The 18,635-nt window shown below is 38.0% G+C and overlaps 1 protein-coding gene across 1 annotated transcript; it reads left to right on the top strand.

Moving 5' to 3' along the window:
• Positions 1 to 520: 520 nt before the first annotated feature.
• On the top strand, positions 521 to 1,745 carry b3galt9 (beta-1,3-galactosyltransferase 9). The gene is made up of 2 exons (XM_015008753.2): positions 521 to 556; positions 651 to 1,745. Exons 1-2 carry the CDS (start codon positions 521 to 523, stop codon positions 1,743 to 1,745), a joined length of 1,131 nt encoding a protein of 376 aa, XP_014864239.2.
• The last annotated feature ends 16,890 nt before the right edge of the window (positions 1,746 to 18,635 follow it).

Below are 18,635 nucleotides of genomic sequence, written 5' to 3'. Positions count from 1 at the left end.
TAATAAGAATCCAGTAAGGGGGTATTATTAAAATAATGTGAGCTACATATTGCCTAATATGTCAAGTTGATCGATAAAATTTTAAGAAAGGTTCACCTTTTGGAGCTACTGTTTAAACATGTCAGTAAATTAGTATGCATACACTCTTCTAAATGAACATGTGACCACAGGGTGCAGAGTTACATGCTTCTTAAAACCATCTTACAGCCTATTTTGTAGGCCAAAATGCTCGATTTTGGTCTCATTTGATCAATGTCATTTATTTGCTTCAGTAGTTTGTGGTGAATGGTGAATCTTCAACAATCTTTTGGCTTTAATCAGCTATTCTTTCTACATGTCACTGAATTAGTATGCATAATGTAAGGCGGACTCCTCGAAATCAAGATCTCAGTTGGGATCAGGGTGCACAGTTACATGGTCCTTGGGTTTCATGAAAGTGGAAACCCTGTGTGGTCAGCTGTTATTGTTGTAGAGCCTTCTGCCGTGGCGGGTCCAATCATCACTTGCAGCTAATAAACAGATGAGCAACGAGGCTTTTGCAGCAGCTGTCATGCAGGTACAAACCATGCTTTTTGAACTCATAAATTTAAATATTTTTTAAAGATTCATATACTGCATTTAGAATAATTCCTTTTTTTTGACACTTGCAGTGTTGGTTGTGTAAGCTGCGTACCCATCAGTGGTGTTTCCTCCTGTTCAACATCTTGCTGTTCCATGCATTGCTGTTTGGGGCAGATTTTGTTGAGGAGTACCTCCTGCAGCCGTCCCCCGTGGTTTACACTGACGGCATGGTTGCAGATGTGAGGGAGAGAGCAAGAAAACTGGACTTGAGCACCACAAGGCAGAATGTATCCAGGGATTATATAATTTCTAATCCCGATGCCTGCAGAAAACCCGATCTCTTCCTCCTCGCTCTGGTCTTCAGCTCTCCAGCCAACATCACCCAAAGAAATGCAGTGAGGAGAACGTGGGCAAACCAAACACAAATTCAAGAATATCCCATTAAGGTACTCTTCTTCACAGCATCGACTGAATCTTCTACCACCCAACAGGATCTCATCAAAGAGTCTGAACTTCATGGTGATTTGATCCAAAGCCATGTCGTAGATGTGTCGTCCCTCTATGGAGCAAAGAAGAACACACTGTTGGCTCTTCGTTGGGTAATCACTTTCTGTCCTCGCGCACGTTTGGTTCTGTTGACTGAGGACTCTGTGTTCATAAACCTACCTGCCATTGGAAGCTACCTGCGGGGGCTTCACAGGAATTCAGAAGACCTGTATCTAGGCAGAGTGATCCAGAAAGAGTCCCCTGACAGGAACCCCAACAGCCCACGCTACCTGTCCCGCATTCTCTATCCTGACAAGTATCTACCAGAGTACTGTGAAGGAACTGCTTACATTTTGTCGCAGGATGTGGCCCGTAAAGTCTACGTTGCATCGTCGTCGGTCCTTACCCCCATCCCGGTTGACGTTTTTGTAGGTTTCTGTGCTCAGAAAGCGGGCGTCACACCAACTCACAGTGCCAGGTTCTCAGGAGAGAGACACATCCACTACAATGCCTGCTGCTACCGACATCTGTTCAGCTCGGCAGGAATGGGGAGCCAGGAGCTAGAACGAGTGTGGCAAGACCTTCAACAGAAAGGTGGAAAATGTTCCCTGCTTAAGACGTACTCTGGCCTTGTGGCCTGCAAGGTCCGCACATATTTGGATAAAATGTTATTACAAAACTCAAAAGAGCAGACTTGACTGTATAAATTAAAATGGCATAACACTATGTTTAGAGTATTTCTGTTAGTTTGCTTTTGTGCACTCTAAGGTGTTACAACAAAAATCTAAATAAACTGAAGTGTAAGACTTGACATCTGAAAATATTAGCCTCTGCGTATTCAATGGATGGATAAGATGGAAACAGATTATTTTAAAATCTTTTTTTCTTGATTGCTTTGTGTTTTGTGAGAACCGAGTTTAGCCCAGTGAATTTCATACTTTTTCTGTTTTTCACCTACTACTAATTGTTAGGTTGATTTAGCTGAAACCTCCACTAAACAAATGTAAAATTTTAAACATAAACAAATGTAAAGTTTTAAACATAATGTGTCGAGAAGCTCATGGTTCTATTTGTGTACTGAAATACAGTAGATGTCTACAAAATTAAAGAAAAAAAATCCCAACAACATTCTGCTCATAGCCACTCAGGTTTTCTTTCTCTTTGAAGCACATTTATTGTAAAACATAGTATATCCAATCTGGAAAGTATCTAGCCATACGTAATGGATTGCTAAATCCCAGCAACAAGCTTTATAAACATTATATGTGACATAGGAGGATGAAGCTGTGCACAATTATAAAGTGGAAAGAAAATGATGTATGGTTTTTATTTTCTTAATAAAAATCTGAAAAGTTTGTAGGACAAAATTGTTCAGCATTTACATCTATATATCTTTGCTAGTGTGTCTTTACCACTTGTATGTCTAGACTCTAGAGACTAAAAATGTATCAATGCAATTTAATTTAAGCTCAGTCAGTAGGACAGTTGAACAGAGATGGGAAAGTCTCTCTGCAGGCTCCCAACCTGATTAAGCTCTAGCTTATTAGGCTAAGTATAACTACCTTCACTTACTGATCCTTTGACTATCAATAAGTGTCATTATGACAAAAAATGTAATGTTAGCTGCCAGCTACCTTTGTACAGACAAGGTAGTTGCCGTAGATCGCAGCTTCATTCAATCGGACATGAGGTCGGCTACAGGCCTTGATCCATTTCTTGCATTCTTCCAGGCTCCTTTTGGGTTTTGGAAATGTAATAAATATTATATTCCACCCAAACAAAACAGAGCTCTCATGACTCAGATGGTCATGAGAGATTTGTTCTTTTACAAAATAGAGACTGTCAAAGATCCATCCCTCTACTCCATTGAAGTTCTGGCCGTAATTAGCTCCATCCATTCCCACTGAAGCTGTCACCATAGTTCATGGAGGAGATGTGGTGCTCAGGGTGATGTACAGCATTTCCCCACTAAGAAAGTATGCTAATTTCAGGCTAAAATGTTCAATTTTGATCTCATCCAAATTATAGATGAACTTCTTCCACATGCTTGCTGCATCCCAGCTTGTTGGACTCTAGTCAGGACTTCTGGCTATCTGCTCAGACGCCAGATTTATGGAGTACTAGTTGTCCTATTGGCAGATTCTCCTTCGTGAGCTACAAATCCCTGCAGGATCTCCAGAGTTACATTAACATTGTGGCTGCTTCTCTGATCAATGCTCTCCATGCCATGCATGTCGGTTTGAATGGAAGTCTTGACAATTTTACATTGCAAACTTATTTTCAAATGTTAAAATAAGGTTAAAATGTAAACTTATCTTTACATTTTGATGATGCATTCGGCACTGCTCTGTAAGATGTTCAGAACTTTTAAACTTCTTCATAACTTTATCCCTTCCAGTTAAAAACAGCATTGCCACAGCATGACGCTGCCTCCACCATGCTGGATGTTCTGTAGCGTTCTCTGAGTTCTTCACAGAACACTTGTATTCATATCGAGAATAAAATACAAACAGGTGGGCTGTCTTTAAAGGTAGTTGGTTATATTGTTTTTGTTCATAGTGTGAAATATGGAAATATGTAGAAAATAATGTTTATTTTATTCCTCTTACAAATATGTGCTCTGTGTTGATCTGTCATCTTAACAATTGTGTTCTACTCTGTGTTGATCTAAACTCCATATAAAATGCTCTGAAGTTATATTGTTGTAAAATGTGATATACTTTAAGGTGTATAAGAACCTTTTCAAGGCATTGTGCAGTTTACCTCTACCTCTGCCAGAGGACACAGGTTTTTTGTGTTAATGAGGACATCTGGTGGTTAGTTTGAGTCATAGCCAAATGACGCTGGAGTTGCTGAGTATATTATGTCCTTTATTCTGACAGAAAAACGGACAGAACAGTTTGTACAATCTGAGCGGGAGTTTTATTTGATCTGAAATAACATTAGAGTCAGCCTAGACATTACATTTGTAGCCTATCACCTGCTCTCCTGTCTTTCTTTTTTAAAGACAGCCTGAACTACACTTTCACCATCAGTCAGTTTATAACCAGCTAAACATTTAAATCAAGAAGAACAAATTTATGTCCTGTAAATGTTGTTTTTAGACTTCATTTTAAATTCCACCACGGAAACGTTTGGCTCCTGTCCTGGTATCATGAACTACCCAAACAAAATGCTTGGCTGTAGTGCAACCGTCTCCCTGCCAGCAGTTCACACTGCAACACTCCATTCCACTTTGGCACAGTTCCACTGTGTCTGCTAAGCTTTCTGTCTCAAAGCCAAAACACTTCAAAGAATAACACCTCAGCATGTCAAAAGTAGCTCTGGCAGATGATTAGTCATGTCAACGGCTGGATTCGGATGCCATCACAGTGAAATTAAATTGCTCCAGATGTAATTCAGATGCAATTACTATCCAAGCACTTCTTCTTTTTCTTTTTATGCAGTACATAAAAATTACCTTTATTTATTTATTTATTTATTTATTTATTTATTTATTTATTTATTTATTTATTTATTTATTTATTTATTGCTGTTTTCAGTTCAAAATCACTTCCAAAGGTAAAATATAATGTTATATTTCCAGGTTATTTTTCAGACCAAAGTTGAGCTGACAAAACACTTTTAAAGACAAACTACATTTGCTGGTATTTCTCGTTTAAGACACACACAAATAAGGATATCAACAAACTTTATGAGATATATTGCTGCAAGCAGACATTTGTACTTTGTGCATTTCCAGCACAAGAGCTATGCTACCATGACGTGGTAAATAAATACATTGAAACTAATTTTACCATTACAACCACTACAATAACTACTGAAACATGCACACTATTACAATGTCTTTTACACTTATTTGTAACTTTAAGTAAAAAAACCCCAAATTAATAAAATCTTTAATTGCAGTGGTGTAATCTCGCTCTTTTTTTTTTTATTTTTTTTTTTAGGTGATTTGACTGCATTAACAAATTTTATGTTAAAAAATTATCTTCTGACACAAAATAGTCCATTAATTAGTAGTCCTAAAGCTCGGCATGACACCAGCATAAGCATTAGCATAAAAATGTGCTTAAATGTAAATACCACAGTTACTGTAGCGCATGTTTTCATGCTGCCATGGAGCAGCATGAAAACATGCGCTTGATTTTATACACATAAATTCAAGCATAACTACCTTCACTTACTGATTCTTTGACTATCAATAAGAGTCATTATGACAAAAAAAATGTAATGTTAGCTACCAGTTACCTTTGTACAGATGAACGTGTGGTAGTTGCCGTGGATCACAGCTTCATTCAACTGGACATGAGGTCGGCTGCAGGCCTTGATCCATTTCTTGCATTAGTCCAGAATCCTTTTGGGTTTTGGAAATGTAATAAATTGTTTTCCGCCCTAACAAAATAGAGCTCTCATGACTCAGATGGTCCAGAGAGAATTTTTTTTTTTTTTTTTTTACAAAAGAGAGACTGTCAAAGATCCGTCCCTGTACTCCAAGATCATGATATTGTTGTACAGGGCTCCAATAAGCCTGGCTTCTTGTTTTATATGCACAAAAAACATAAAAATGTAAATCATGAAACTACTCAAATATTTGGTCATTATGGTATTCAAGACATTGCCATATGTGAGTTGTTGTATAGTCAAAGTCAGCAATACCAACTACTAGCTCCGGACATTGTTGAGGTTTGGTAGAATTTTCCAAGAGAAAGTGGAAACAGGGAAAGGGAAATGGGGAAAAAAAAACCCTAACCACCTCTTCAAACCATATGCAGACCTGATTGTAGGCATGAACACACAGCTACACACATCCACTCATGAGAGAGCCTGCAGAGATTGTTCATGTGAGGTTGAAGGAAATGGCACACTGCATGTGGGTGGTGTGCTCTAATGAATAGCTCTCCTCAGAGAGAACACTCTCTGAAGGGAGGGACTCATCAAACCAGAAAAGACTGTTTTATTTAGAGTGTTTACACTGAAGAAAGACGTCTGAGACTCCATAGCATGGCCAACTATTTGAGGGGATGGTCAGAGGGAATTAATGCAAGAGCTGAAGAAGGAAATATTTGTGAACTTTATGCATGCGTCCCGCTCGAGAGAACATGCAGTGTGCAGTTTTATTTTCTGCGCACAAACCTAATTGTGAGATTCATGTCGGGAGTTGAGGGTCAGTGTTCGTGCAGCCCTCTAGCCCACGACCATTTACGCAGAAGCTGTAACCTCAGGGATAAACCCTCGTTTTGACGACATCTGTGGTTTCTGGTGCTTTCCCTTTTTACAAACTCCATGATCCACGTTTTGAGGTTCTGGTAGTTTTCCCATGCCAGAAGCTGGAGCCTTTCTGTGCAGCTGCTTTTGACTTATTGAGTTTTAATTATGGATTCTATAGGTTTTGACTTGCTTTCTCCTCAAAAACCACTCCATCTGGAGAAAATTGTATGCATTAATCATAAAAGACTACTCGGTACTTCTGCATATAACAGCTCAACAAGTGAGCATGAACACAGCTGAAAATGTTTGCATCATATAACAATGCATTGCTGCAAACTGTCTTGCTTCTCACTTAGTCACATAAAATGTATTGCATCTCATTAATTTCTGTGCATTGTGTCCCATTAAAATTAAAGGGTGTGTCGACTTTGAAAAGGTGTAGAGGAACCACAACTTCCAAAATTTAATGGTTTGTCATTTTCCATCAACAAAATGTTTTAACAAATGTTCTTAGAAATTTCGAAGATGTCTTTTTTTTTTTTTTTTTTTTTTGCCAAATGTGAAATTTGGCTTTGAATTTCAATCTATGTTTTTTTTTTTATCCTGGACCTCTTTCAGGGATACCATTTTGTCCAAGAAGAATACCATTCTTGCCATTGGATCATGAACAGTGACGTTATTGTGGACAAGTGAGGCCTGCAGTTCTCTACGGATGAGTCACTGATGTGTTTTTGGAGTATCTTTTGGCCGGCCACTTGTAGTAAGGTTTACCACTGTTCCACGTTTTCTTCTTTTGTTGGCTCTCACTCTTTTCCACTGGAGTCCCAAAGCCTCTGAAGTGACTTTGTGACTGTTTCCTGTGCGACAAATGTCAGTGACTCTGTTTCTTTTCTCTTCTTGAATCTCTTTAGATCAGGGTTGGTGTCTGATTCCTTTTAGAATAGTTCATACATAGAAATGTAACATCAAGTATCCTTTACATAGAAATCATTCTGTGTAAATGATTTCTTGATTTGATGGGTCTGGTAAATAGGTCTGGCTTATGTTTAACTAGTGAAAGCAATGCTTTGGTAGCTCTTTTTCTTTACTGATTTATAATTAGTATAAGTAGAAAACTTCATCTTTGTCATATATCAGACAAAGTGCGATCCAAAGCATTTTTGTGTATGAAAAGTGAAAAAACAGAAACTATTCTCAGTACCGCATAAGACGTTCTCTTTCGTGATTGAAGTATATCAGTTTGAAGGAAACACATGGCTGGTTTACTGGCTATAATTGGAAAGGCCTGTCAAAGCACTGAGGCACTGGAGGATTTATCAAAGAGCTCCTCACTCACGTCTGTCAGAAGCAGCACTGGGTGGAGACTCAGTCTGTAATGGAGCATATCAGATCACATATTATTACAGGCCTTTTTGAATTTGTTGATGGTTTCTGGATTGCAGTGCAGAATCAGTCTCCCCAACTTTGCTTCAACTACAAAGTACTTTTACCTAATGTCAACATCATTATATCAGCAGCACAGACTGGCACTCCATGCCCTTAATATGTATTTATGGTTAAGTAAAAGAGCCCAAGGCTGTGGGCTTTTTATATTGCTGCATAGGGAATCATGTGTAGGGTGTGGCATGAAAAAGTCTTTGTTGTGAATCGGTTGGATGGTTTGTGCTTTTTTTTTCTTTTAAGATATATTTTTTCTAAGTGTATGAAGTCATTTTTTATTATTATTATTGCATTGTAGAAAGAAATCTATCTTTGTAATAATTTAATGGCAATATATAAATCTAGGTTTGGGCAGCAAGAGGTGAAATTTTGAACACTCACAGTACATCAATTAGAACAAGTTACTTAGATCAACAAATAACCATCCTGTCTTTGCTCCACCTGGTTGCTGCTTTCACGAGAATCAAAATTCCTTTAATTGTCATTGTGCAAGAAAGAAAGCACAATTTATTTTAAAAGACTGAGGTCTTGCAATGGTTGAAAACATTTTTAACTGAGATTTTCAGCTGTATTTTTCTCCTTTTTTTCCTCTCTGATATATCGATTCCTATTAAACCGTCATCTTAGTGTTTGGGGTTCTGATTGTGTTATATAAGAAAGTATTCCAGAGTATTTCAGCCATGGTCCTTTTTTTTTTTACTGTACTGTGTGACATCCTCCCAGCTTCCTCCTTGTAGCTTGTTGACCACAGTAAAGGAGCTGAGGTCTAGTGGTCAAGCTGGACAGGAAATAATGACGGTGTTTTAAAGAGAGACCTGATTTCTAATAATAGTTATTACAAACGGTGGCTTTCCAAGAAATGCAACTCAACTCATTATAGCATCTGCCTGAAAAGCTCATAGTAACTGACTATGAGTTATGAGACTGTAAGCATTTGTGTATTTCATGTATCTAAGTAAACCAAACTATTGTGGTTGGGGTTTAGGAATCCAACACAACAATCACCACAGATTTAAAACCTTTTTTTTTTCTGCTCAGAGCTAAATATGTCCATTTTATTTCCCTCAGGAGATCCTGTTCATCTTGCTTAGTGCAACAAGTTACAAATCACTGTGTCAGGCTCAGTCTCAGATTTAAAAAAATACATTATCACCTTAAATTACTGGTCTGCTGGTAACATTTAATTCACTTTGCTTATATAGTTCAGTTCACAACAAATGTTTTCTGTGGGCCCCTTTTTTGAGAAAACTTCTTTCCTGTCCAAGTGGAAAGTTACCGCCACGTTTAAAAATACATATTTTCCTCCAGCTTGCTTTTGGTACATTTCCAGCCATGTTCTGGTCTGGTGTCAGCCATGTTGTTTCTGCTCTGAAGTTATTTGAGTCTGGTTAACCAAATTTGAAACGTCAAATAATTAATAGTTTTTGGAGAACATTTGTAGCTGGAGTTATAATCTTTATAAGCTGTATGAAGCTCCGATGTAAGGAACAGAAAGATTCTAGCCACTGTTTTTCCACTGTGCTGCGGCTAACATTTTATCTCCTTTTTAAACACACGCTACAGCAATCAAACTTTATTTAAAGCACGCTTTCATACAGCCATTTGCAAAACAGTGATTTTTAGAAATTAAAAACAGTTTCACCATCCAGGGTTATTTAGGTTTTGGCTTTCTTCTGTTTGCATTTTGACCATTTTCAGTTTGTTTCTTTTGTTCCCTTTAAGTCTTTAAGCCTGTTCAGTTCCTTGAATGTATTATTGTTTCAAATGTTTTCTCCACATATTTTAATTTCTTTAAGCTTAATTTCTTACTTTATTTTTGTGTTCTGTTCTTTGTGATTTTGGCTTTAAAGTGAGAGAAAAATAATTTCAACACAACCCTTCTCCCCAAAACACTGAATACATCTATTATGAATTTAACAAAAGTTTAAGTAAAGAAAAATAAATAAATAAATAAAATAAAAAACCTAATATTTTAACTATTAGATATCTGTAAGTCAGTTGTGTTGGGTGTAGATTTTTATTACAAAGTAAATGTGCAAGTGTTGCATGGTCTAGGGCAAAACTCAAACAAACCATAGTGTAACAAAACTAAAACTAAAATTACTCCTGAGTAGAGCAACGTCGGGCCCAGGTAATCCGATTCAGCAAATACTATGGCAAATAAAGACAGAATTTGTCTCTATTATTTAGCATGAGGAACTGTGGAAATATAACTGTGCAGATTAGTGAGAAAACACAGTAGGAAACATTTATTGTAGAATGGTGAAATTCTTAAATAAATTTGTAAGTAGACAATAGTCAGGACCGTAACTAGTAAGGATCAATTACAAACAATAAAAACCTAAATAGTAAAGAATATTACCTTCCATTATTATTCAGAACTTAAACAGGAATAATAAAATAGTGGCTCTGGTGGAAGGGGTGATATGTTTTCCATTTTCCTCAGTATTTTGTATGTTGAACAAAACGTTTTACTTTGTTTTTATCGAACCACTGACCCTTTTTAGACATATGAGCTGTGTCCCCCAAACTGCCTATGGCAAACTGGTGCTTCTTATTGCTTTCTTATGATAATGGTTTTATTCCATTAACAAAATTCCAGATCCATAGATTACACAATTGTCTCCCACCTGATAGGTGGTGCAGCTGTTAGCCACCTCTGTGATTAATACTTTCCTCTGCTAGTCTGTTGGCTTCGATCAAGAGATCCCAAAGTCTGTCGTCAAGGGTCAGGATCTGCTGTGGTTTAGTTCTGTTCCTGGTGTTAGTAACCACCTCCTCGGCAGTGCAATGTTCTGCAGAGGTCTGGTAATAATCCATCATTTGAGCCAGGTGTGTTGAACCAGGTGGAGTATTACATTTTGTTTTGCTGTATTCACACAGGTAACCACACAGACAATTGGTAACGCTGCAGATGCCCATTTTCGTCCAATCCACCTGTTAGAAATCTCTCTGATGTTAGAAAGTCAACAGAATGTGACTCTCCCACGTGACCGTGTGTAAACCTATCTCCCATTGGGAAAGGGGAGTTTCTTTCTCTTTCTCTCTTGCTCTTTTTTGCTCTCTATATATTTATGCTGTCATTCCTGTAAAATAATGACAAATCTTGCAGGCACGTTCTTCGTGGCGCAGAGATATTTTATGGAACAGTCAACAAAAAAGTCAAGAACTGGGATTAGCACTCTGATGTTGGGATTCAGAGGTAATAATCAAGCTCTATGCTTGGGGCCAAAATTAAAACAGTCTAGGATTGTGGCCAACTAATTTGAGATTAGTCGACCACAAAAAACTATTTGGTCTACAAGCAGCATCTTTTCTATTTTTGATGTTGCACCAGGGAGAGAATTAAAACATGCAGCATATCGGCTCTAACCCTGGCTTATGATGATTCGGAGTTGTGCCACTCTCTTTCCATTGTCAGTGCAATTTTGCACTTCTCTTCGACTCAATCTTTCAGCTGTCTAGTGTGTTCCTATGACACACACATGAATTCGAATTACAATTCAGTTGTTTATTTATTTTATATTAGCTTTTTAAGATAATGCAAAGCTGGAGTACAGAGACCTCCATCTTCTTAGATGGAACGTTTCTGCTTTAATGCACTGCAGTGTACAAAGTTTTTTTTTTTTTTTTTTATATATATATATAAAAAACTGTAGGACTCCAGATTAACTCTTACCCCAAAGTATTATTAAAGCGATCTAATGATTATTCTTCAATTACCTTGTAAATGTAACAGTTGGTGGGAGGCGGGCTATCTGATGGTAAAGACAACATTGCAGACTTCTCTATTACCACTAAACTCAAATCAGAGGCCCCATTGTGCTCCTTCAGAAAATGATCTTAATCTGAACTGAATAGCGTTTTGTTTCACAGCGACTTTCTACCAGTCGTACACGAGACGCAGTGCAGTAAGCAGCTTTTGGTATGAAGGAGAGATTTTATTGCAGCATTTGCAGGTTCAGCTCCTCAGCAGGTTGAGTTTTAAGACACAGCCTGCTTCTGCAATGCATCACAGTGAATTTCATGGCACTTTTTAGTTGTTTTATGCTTGAACCCTAAATGAAATCTGTGTTGAGAAATCTGTAATCTTAATTTCATATTTTAGGAACCTTCTTCTGTTATAGTCAATGCCTCTATTGCTTCCTAATGAGAGGAATAACTATTCTGAAAAGGTACCTGTCGAATAAACAATATGATTTCTTCCTCTGTATAAAACGATGATGCAATTCTCCTTTTTTTATTTTCTAATGTCTTGTCTGCCTGTTCTCCTACAGATAAGTTGAGCCTTATGGATCAGTGGAGAGCCCCAAGTGAGGGAATCAGAAGAGGAACAAAGAAAGAACAGGGAGAAGTAATACATAATCTTACATGGAAAGTAATTTATAATAATACTTATATATTTTTTGACAGGTTATAACTTCTACTGGTCTTACCTGCCCAAAGATTATTTTTGATAAAGTATGTAAAGAACTCAATGATCTAGATTTCATCATGGAGAAGAAACCTTAACAATGTTACCGGAAAAGTTCCCACATCCAAAGCATGACATTCATTGCCCCTGTGAAGTGTGTAAAACAAACATCTGCCAATCGTGAAGCTGTTGTCTTTCCAGACTTCTTGACTCTTCATTGTCATTCAAATTTTCATGCCTGTTCCCCTCTCCTGTTTTGTCTCTGACTTAAGATTGTTTTTTTTTTCTTTTGCAGTACTGTGCATCTTTTGTCGCAGCACTGCACTTTCCTTTCATGTGCTACATGTTTGCAATATGTGTCGTACAGTACATAATTCTTCGAACACACCCAGAGCCACTCCTTGAAATCCTGCGGCAGCCTCAATGTCGTTTTTTAACTAGTGGGAGGGGCACCACGCTACAAGCTATGCTTGCTTTACTGCATGTCATGGAGTTTCTTTGTAACAGTAACTTGATGAATGAGCAGAACGTACACATTTTTTCTCCTATCCAATGCTCTTGTTGTAGCAAAATTGTTGGGTGGAGCAGGTTTAAAAAAAAATACACTATTGTTTGAAAGCTTAGGTCTTTATTTGAACCTAAATAGCAGACATGACTCATAGCTGATAACGGTTGTGACATCTCTGCAAAATCATAATTATTAATTAGTGATCACAGAATGTAGACCTTGCAAAAGATCATAGTTAGAGCAGACTGCATTAAAGGAATTCTATACATCTACAATTATTGACAATATGTGGACGCCACAAACAAAGTAACAGTGAGATACACTGGTCATATGTCTGTTTATCTGCTGCTCAATGAGGGAAAAAAAGGAAATTGTAGGTGTTAGTTGAGTGTGGTGTGTGAGAAGGTGTCACTTGTGCAATAAAAGCAATTATGAAGATTTCTCACCACTAAGTATTTCATTACCAACTCTCAGTGTTGTCATAATGAAGTGGCTGTGATTGGCATTGGCAGCAACTCAGTGACTTAGCGAGAGGCCACGTGAAATCACAGAGCACGGCCAGCACATGCTGAGGTGCATACCATGCGCTGTGCACCAAACTTTATGTGGCCTTCAAATTAACTCAACCACAGTGTGAAGAGAGCATGGGTTTCCACGGACAACCATCTGTACTTAAGCCTCACTTTACCCTGTGCATTGCAAAGCTCAGATACAGTGGTGTAAGGTACTCTGCCACCGGACTGCAGAGCTGTGGACATGCTCTGCGGAGCGATGAATCATCTCTCTCTTTCTGCCAGTGACGAGTCTGTGTTGGCATTTGCCTAACTGAACTGTGTCGAGTGTGGAGTTGCTGCAGAGTAGATTACGGTGGACTTATGTCTTGGACGGGTGAGGTTGATGTAGAAAAACTTGACTGATCTACACAGAGCCTGGACCAGAATCAGAGAGAACACTGTTGGGAGAAATTAGAGTCAAGGAGACAAACCAGACAGTTTTGTCTAACATAGTCAAAAATGAACGTCTAGAACAATAGACAGAGATTCCTAAAAGACTCACTTGTACAACTATTTGGAAAGCTTTTCCAGAAGCATCCAAACAATTATAGCTGCAAAGGGGGAGTTAGCATCATATTAATGTTAAAATATTCAAGTTTGATTTTCTGTTGAAGCAATATTTCTGGCAATATGGCATATATATATCACTATTCTTATCATGCGGGGTGGTGAAAAAACAAAGAATTTGGTTCTAGAATGATTATAGCTTTTTTTAAAAATATATTGTAGAAAATATGACAGCTTGCAGATTAACACTAATGGTGAAGGAAGGAGCCTCAGAGAGCGCTTTCCATGTTTGTGTGTCGGAACATAAACAGATGACAGGCCAGGCCGAGCTTCAGGTAGAGGAAGGAGTTAAAAGGCTCACCTTTCAGATCTAGTTAAATGAAGCCCTTTGATGGATGATTTCTGTGAAATGAGTCACAGTGATGCCTTAGTGAGCGCCCTTCATGAAGCAAGGCACCGGCTCTGCACAGGAGGCAAACGAGAAATTCTCAAGTCAATCTGCCTCCTTCTTCTCCTCATACCCTGTTTGGATTTCTGCAGGAAGTTCAGCAAGCCAACATAGGTGTGACTGCTATGATATTAATGAGTTTTGTTGAAGGACTCCATTCAAAATAGAAAGAAGGATGGAAAAAACAGAGCTTGCCTGTGATTTCATTTGAACTGGCATCCTGTGTGCTCCTGTCAAAAAAAGAAAAAAAAAGGAAGGAAAGAAAGAATTAAAATTGTATCAGTTTCACGTTTGTCTTTGCAGGAGGCGGCAGAGTTGCAAGACTGTACTGGCACCATTTTTTTTTTTCAATTCAAAGCTGAAATAACATTTTCTTTCATAGTCAGAAGCATAAACCACACGTATAAAAGAAAAGTACACTTAAACTCAGAACACTAGATACAGGAAATAGACAGAGACAAATGGAAGTACCCAGAGACATTTTTACAGTCTCCAAGTTTAGACAATCCTGTCATTAAGGTTTGGTTTACTGAGACAAGTGTGGTGGTTTAAAGCCAGCAGGCTTCGTATGAGACGAGACGGCATAAGACTGAATCCTTGTTGGGAAATGACAGTGGCCTCAGCCTGGTCGCTGGCACCAAAAATACACAGCTGGGGATGGCTAAGGACCGGGTCTGGAAACATATATATAAAGTTAATTATTGTATATGCTCAAAGAAAAATATAGCTGGCTGGAGCTAGCTACTAATTTTCTTTCTCTCTCTTGACTATTAGATTTTAAGTAACAAGCCCTCTCCTTGTAAAGTCAGATTATGGGATTGGATTTGTTTAGTCAGTCCTTGTTGCAGATATGTTGCCAACTTTTCCTTGTTCTGCCTTGCATCTCTTTTACAGTACACAATACGCCATGAAAATACACTAATATAATCTGAAAGACTGCAACGTTTTATACTGTTCCTAATATTGAGTAAGTCATTAGTCACTGAAAGAGTCCAGTTCCAATAGACCTGCAGGTCTCCTATGATGCACATAACAACCAGAAGCTGATCTTTTGGCTAGGTGGGACATCTGTTGGATTAGATCTATTCATACAATGCAGTATTATCAAATATGAACCATATTTACATATGATTTCAAGTACAAAAAGAATAAAATCCTTCTTTTGTGTGTTCCTTTTTCATCTTTCTATGTAAGTTGGCATTTCTAAAACTTGTCATTAAACATCAACTAAGAAATACAATTTATGCTGCATTTATTGCTTCTCTAAATTGCAATAATCTTGCTCAGAAATTTTCCAACATGTTTGAAAACATTATAATTAAAAATAAAAAAATGTGTCTGTAAAAAAAAAAAAAGGGTGTTATGCATTCTTGCTTAGGCTTTCGGAGCCAATGCTGTGTGGAATTAAGTTTTACTGAAGTTTTAGTGGGTGTGTCTCCACCAGCTTTGCATGTAGAGACTGGAGTTACTCTTAATCTGCTTTGTAAAATTGCTCGAGCTCATCCAGAGTGAAATAAAAAGTGTATGTGGAGTTAATTTTCAAGTCTTGCCTCAGATTCACTGTTTGTCTTAGGTCTCAGAGCTTTAACACTTCAAAATGCCTTGATCTGAGCCAGCAGTGCCTAAATTAATTCCTCCAATGCTGTTATTCTGCATATTCCAGTTCTTTCCCTGGTCCAACACACTTGAATCAAATGACAGCTCATTAGCAGAAGTTTGAGACACTTCATCACATATAGCAAGTGATGAAATCATTTTTACTGTTTAATTCTTTTTAAATTATTTTTTATTGATTTTCCATCATTTATACTGCCCTTATTTAAATTACCTCCATGGATCATTAAAGTCTATCGATTTTATTAAACTGATTCTGTCCAAGTTTTCAAACTCAGAGAACCTAGAAAGACCAACTATTTTCTGCAGCATGCATTTTGCACAAACAGCCACCAGAGGTAGCATTGCTCCCAGATCGCTCTGTGGCTTCATATCAACACTTAATGATTTAACTTGAAAAGCATTTGCCTTTATGTATTAAAGCAAAGACAGGGATGTTTTTCTATTTCTCCAGTATCTTAATTTTTTATTTATTTATTTTTTCACGGTTGAGACACATGTCGGAAACAAGATTGCAGACACTTATTTGCTTCTGGCTGACACCATCCAGTCTCTCGCCTGAGAAAAGAAGTTCGAGTACTTGTGTCGAGTTGAGCCAGTTATAATCACCTCACGCCCTCTCAGAACATTCATTTACCTTAATCCTAGAAACACTGAAGATGCAATAGTGAGAGGGTAGCGCGACGTTTTAAATGAAGATGGGAAAAGCAGGAGTGAGGGAGTTCATGCGGAATTAGGTTGAATTATAGACACCGTGAATATAAAATGAAAGAAAAGGCGAGTAATTAGAGAGAGTCGGAGATTACAGGCACGTAGCTAATGGTAAGGTTAAGTAAGGAGACAAAAACGCAGATTTGAGGAAGAGGACAAAAGGGTTAGCATCTCCTCGACGCGTGCATGAATGCGGCTTTTGTGATGCAGCAGTGTGTTGACCCTTGGAGGGGCCCTTGACCAAAAGCAAGTGTTTACTTGTACACGCAAGGAGCTGCGAGCCTTTCAAAGCCCGCTTAGCTCCGAGAGGACAAGCGTTTGTTGACTGCTGCTGGAAATGCCACTGGAATGGCCTGTCCCTCTCCTCGGCTCCCTCCCATTGGAATAACAGAGGCACATAGAGCAGGTATTCAACATAAGTACAAGTCACTCCCGCTATACTCGCTCACGTTGTGGTTGAGCAGCAGATTAGCATGGCTCTGTATACAGTGGGGGTCCAGTTCAGCACAAAGTGAGTCGTGAGTGTTGAGCGATTGTTTGTTTGAGAGAAAATCAGCCGTCTGTCATCATGGCAAAACGGCAACGAGACGGGAAAATGATCGGCTCGGTTGATTTTTGGAGTTTTTAATATCAAATTAGAGGAAAGGGAGTGGACCTGGATTCAGACTGCTGCAGGCCAACAGAGGACTACTGCTCCTGCAGTGTGTATATTCATATTTGTAGAGGAGATACGTCTAGATCTGTCTTTTTACATGAAGCTAAACTGCAGATAGTGTTGTATCATCGCATAGAGTAGATGTCTCAAGCAAGAGCTGGCAAGCTCAGACTTCTGAAATGTCTTTTGAAATATTCCAGACGTTTCATGAACTTTCCAGAGGTCAGATGATTAAACATCTCCACAGATAACCCAAATGCATGAGTCACAAAATGTAGAAATAAAATATCAATTTTTTGGCTATTACATAAACCATTTCGTTTCAGTTCTTTAGTTTTTTTTTAACTATTTGTATCTTAAAAGATTAGGGATGTAGTTTTTGTAGGACGCTGATATCTGGAATGAGAGAACCCAATAAAATCTTGTTTGATAGACTTTGAAACAATTAATCACAATGTTCTAATGGGAAACTATGGTGATGACATCAGACTTATACAACGCTTTCAAAGCAATGATATATATTTTGAGGAAAGAACACAGAGATGATTTGCTGATTCTGATGGATTATAATCCAAATCCCAGCTAGAAGCCTGGAGCTAAAGTTTCTGTCATTAGTTGCATGAAGAAAGGCCAAGAGTCTCTGAAAACCTGGCACCTGCTGCTGAAAGAATGGGCAAAAGCTTCCCCAAAAACAAATAAAGAATCCCCTGAACAGCCAGGAAAAAATAATTTACAAGTTATTTTTTTTGCCAGAGGGAATGTTGCAGAGACTGACCGTACCGTGTCCAACTATTTTATAGCAAAAAAATAATGAATAAATGTTCCACATAAAAATTTTTTTGGAGTTGCAGATTTTGACTGCATGCCCGCGTACGTCATTCTTCACTCTAAAAAGACACAGTATAGAAAAAAAAATCAAATCTTAAAGTGATTTTATTTGAATAATTCATTAAGTGCTACATACCGCATGTGACAAATAAAATTATGGTTGTTTTTAAGGGACAGTATTATGTGTTTTCCAGGCATATAGTGCCATTTTATAGCATAATCAAGTAACTATGTTGCCCTCATTTGTTAAACAAATGCTATATGGCTTGAAAGAAATTTTACTTCCTGTTTTAATGCCTTGAAATTGGCCCCCTGTCTCTTTAAAAACTCCTGCTTTTTCTGAAACCCTGCCTTCAGGAAGTCATCAAAATGTCGCTCCTTTATTAGCTCTTTAACAATGTTATTGCCAGCGATTCACTGAGAAGCAGCTCATATAATGAGCTCAGCAGATGCACAATTTCACGCGATGTTTGGTAATTTCTCCTGGCTAGTCTGAAGGAACTAAGCAGATATTAAGGATTCAAAAATAAGGCAATTTTTAAAGAGGCAATATTATGAGAAATTAATGTTTTTGACCTTTACATCATGTTATGTTATTCCTTCACATCAAAAACATACCTGGAGTCCTAATTTTGATAAATCTGTTAATCTCCCATGGCAACCATTCTGCTGTGTAAAACACTGGTTCCGACATAGCG

Source organism: Poecilia mexicana, unplaced genomic scaffold (assembly GCF_051168715.1).
Source record: "Poecilia mexicana isolate PSO_F unplaced genomic scaffold, ASM5116871v1 scaffold_12, whole genome shotgun sequence".
Classification (NCBI taxonomy): domain Eukaryota; kingdom Metazoa; phylum Chordata; class Actinopteri; order Cyprinodontiformes; family Poeciliidae; genus Poecilia; species Poecilia mexicana.
The sequence above is the reverse complement of the archived record's forward strand: the minus strand, read 5'-3'. Positions and strand labels throughout refer to the sequence as shown.

What these genes read in the sequence shown, in the direction of transcription:
- b3galt9 (XM_015008753.2), top strand. Translation starts at nt 521, where the DNA reads ATGAGCAACGAGGCTTTTGCAGCAGCTGTCATGCAG. An exon ending in TTGCAGCAGCTGTCATGCAG is followed by an intron (nt 557 to 650) that starts GTACAAACCATG and finishes TGACACTTGCAG; the next exon opens with TGTTGGTTGTGTAAGCTGCG.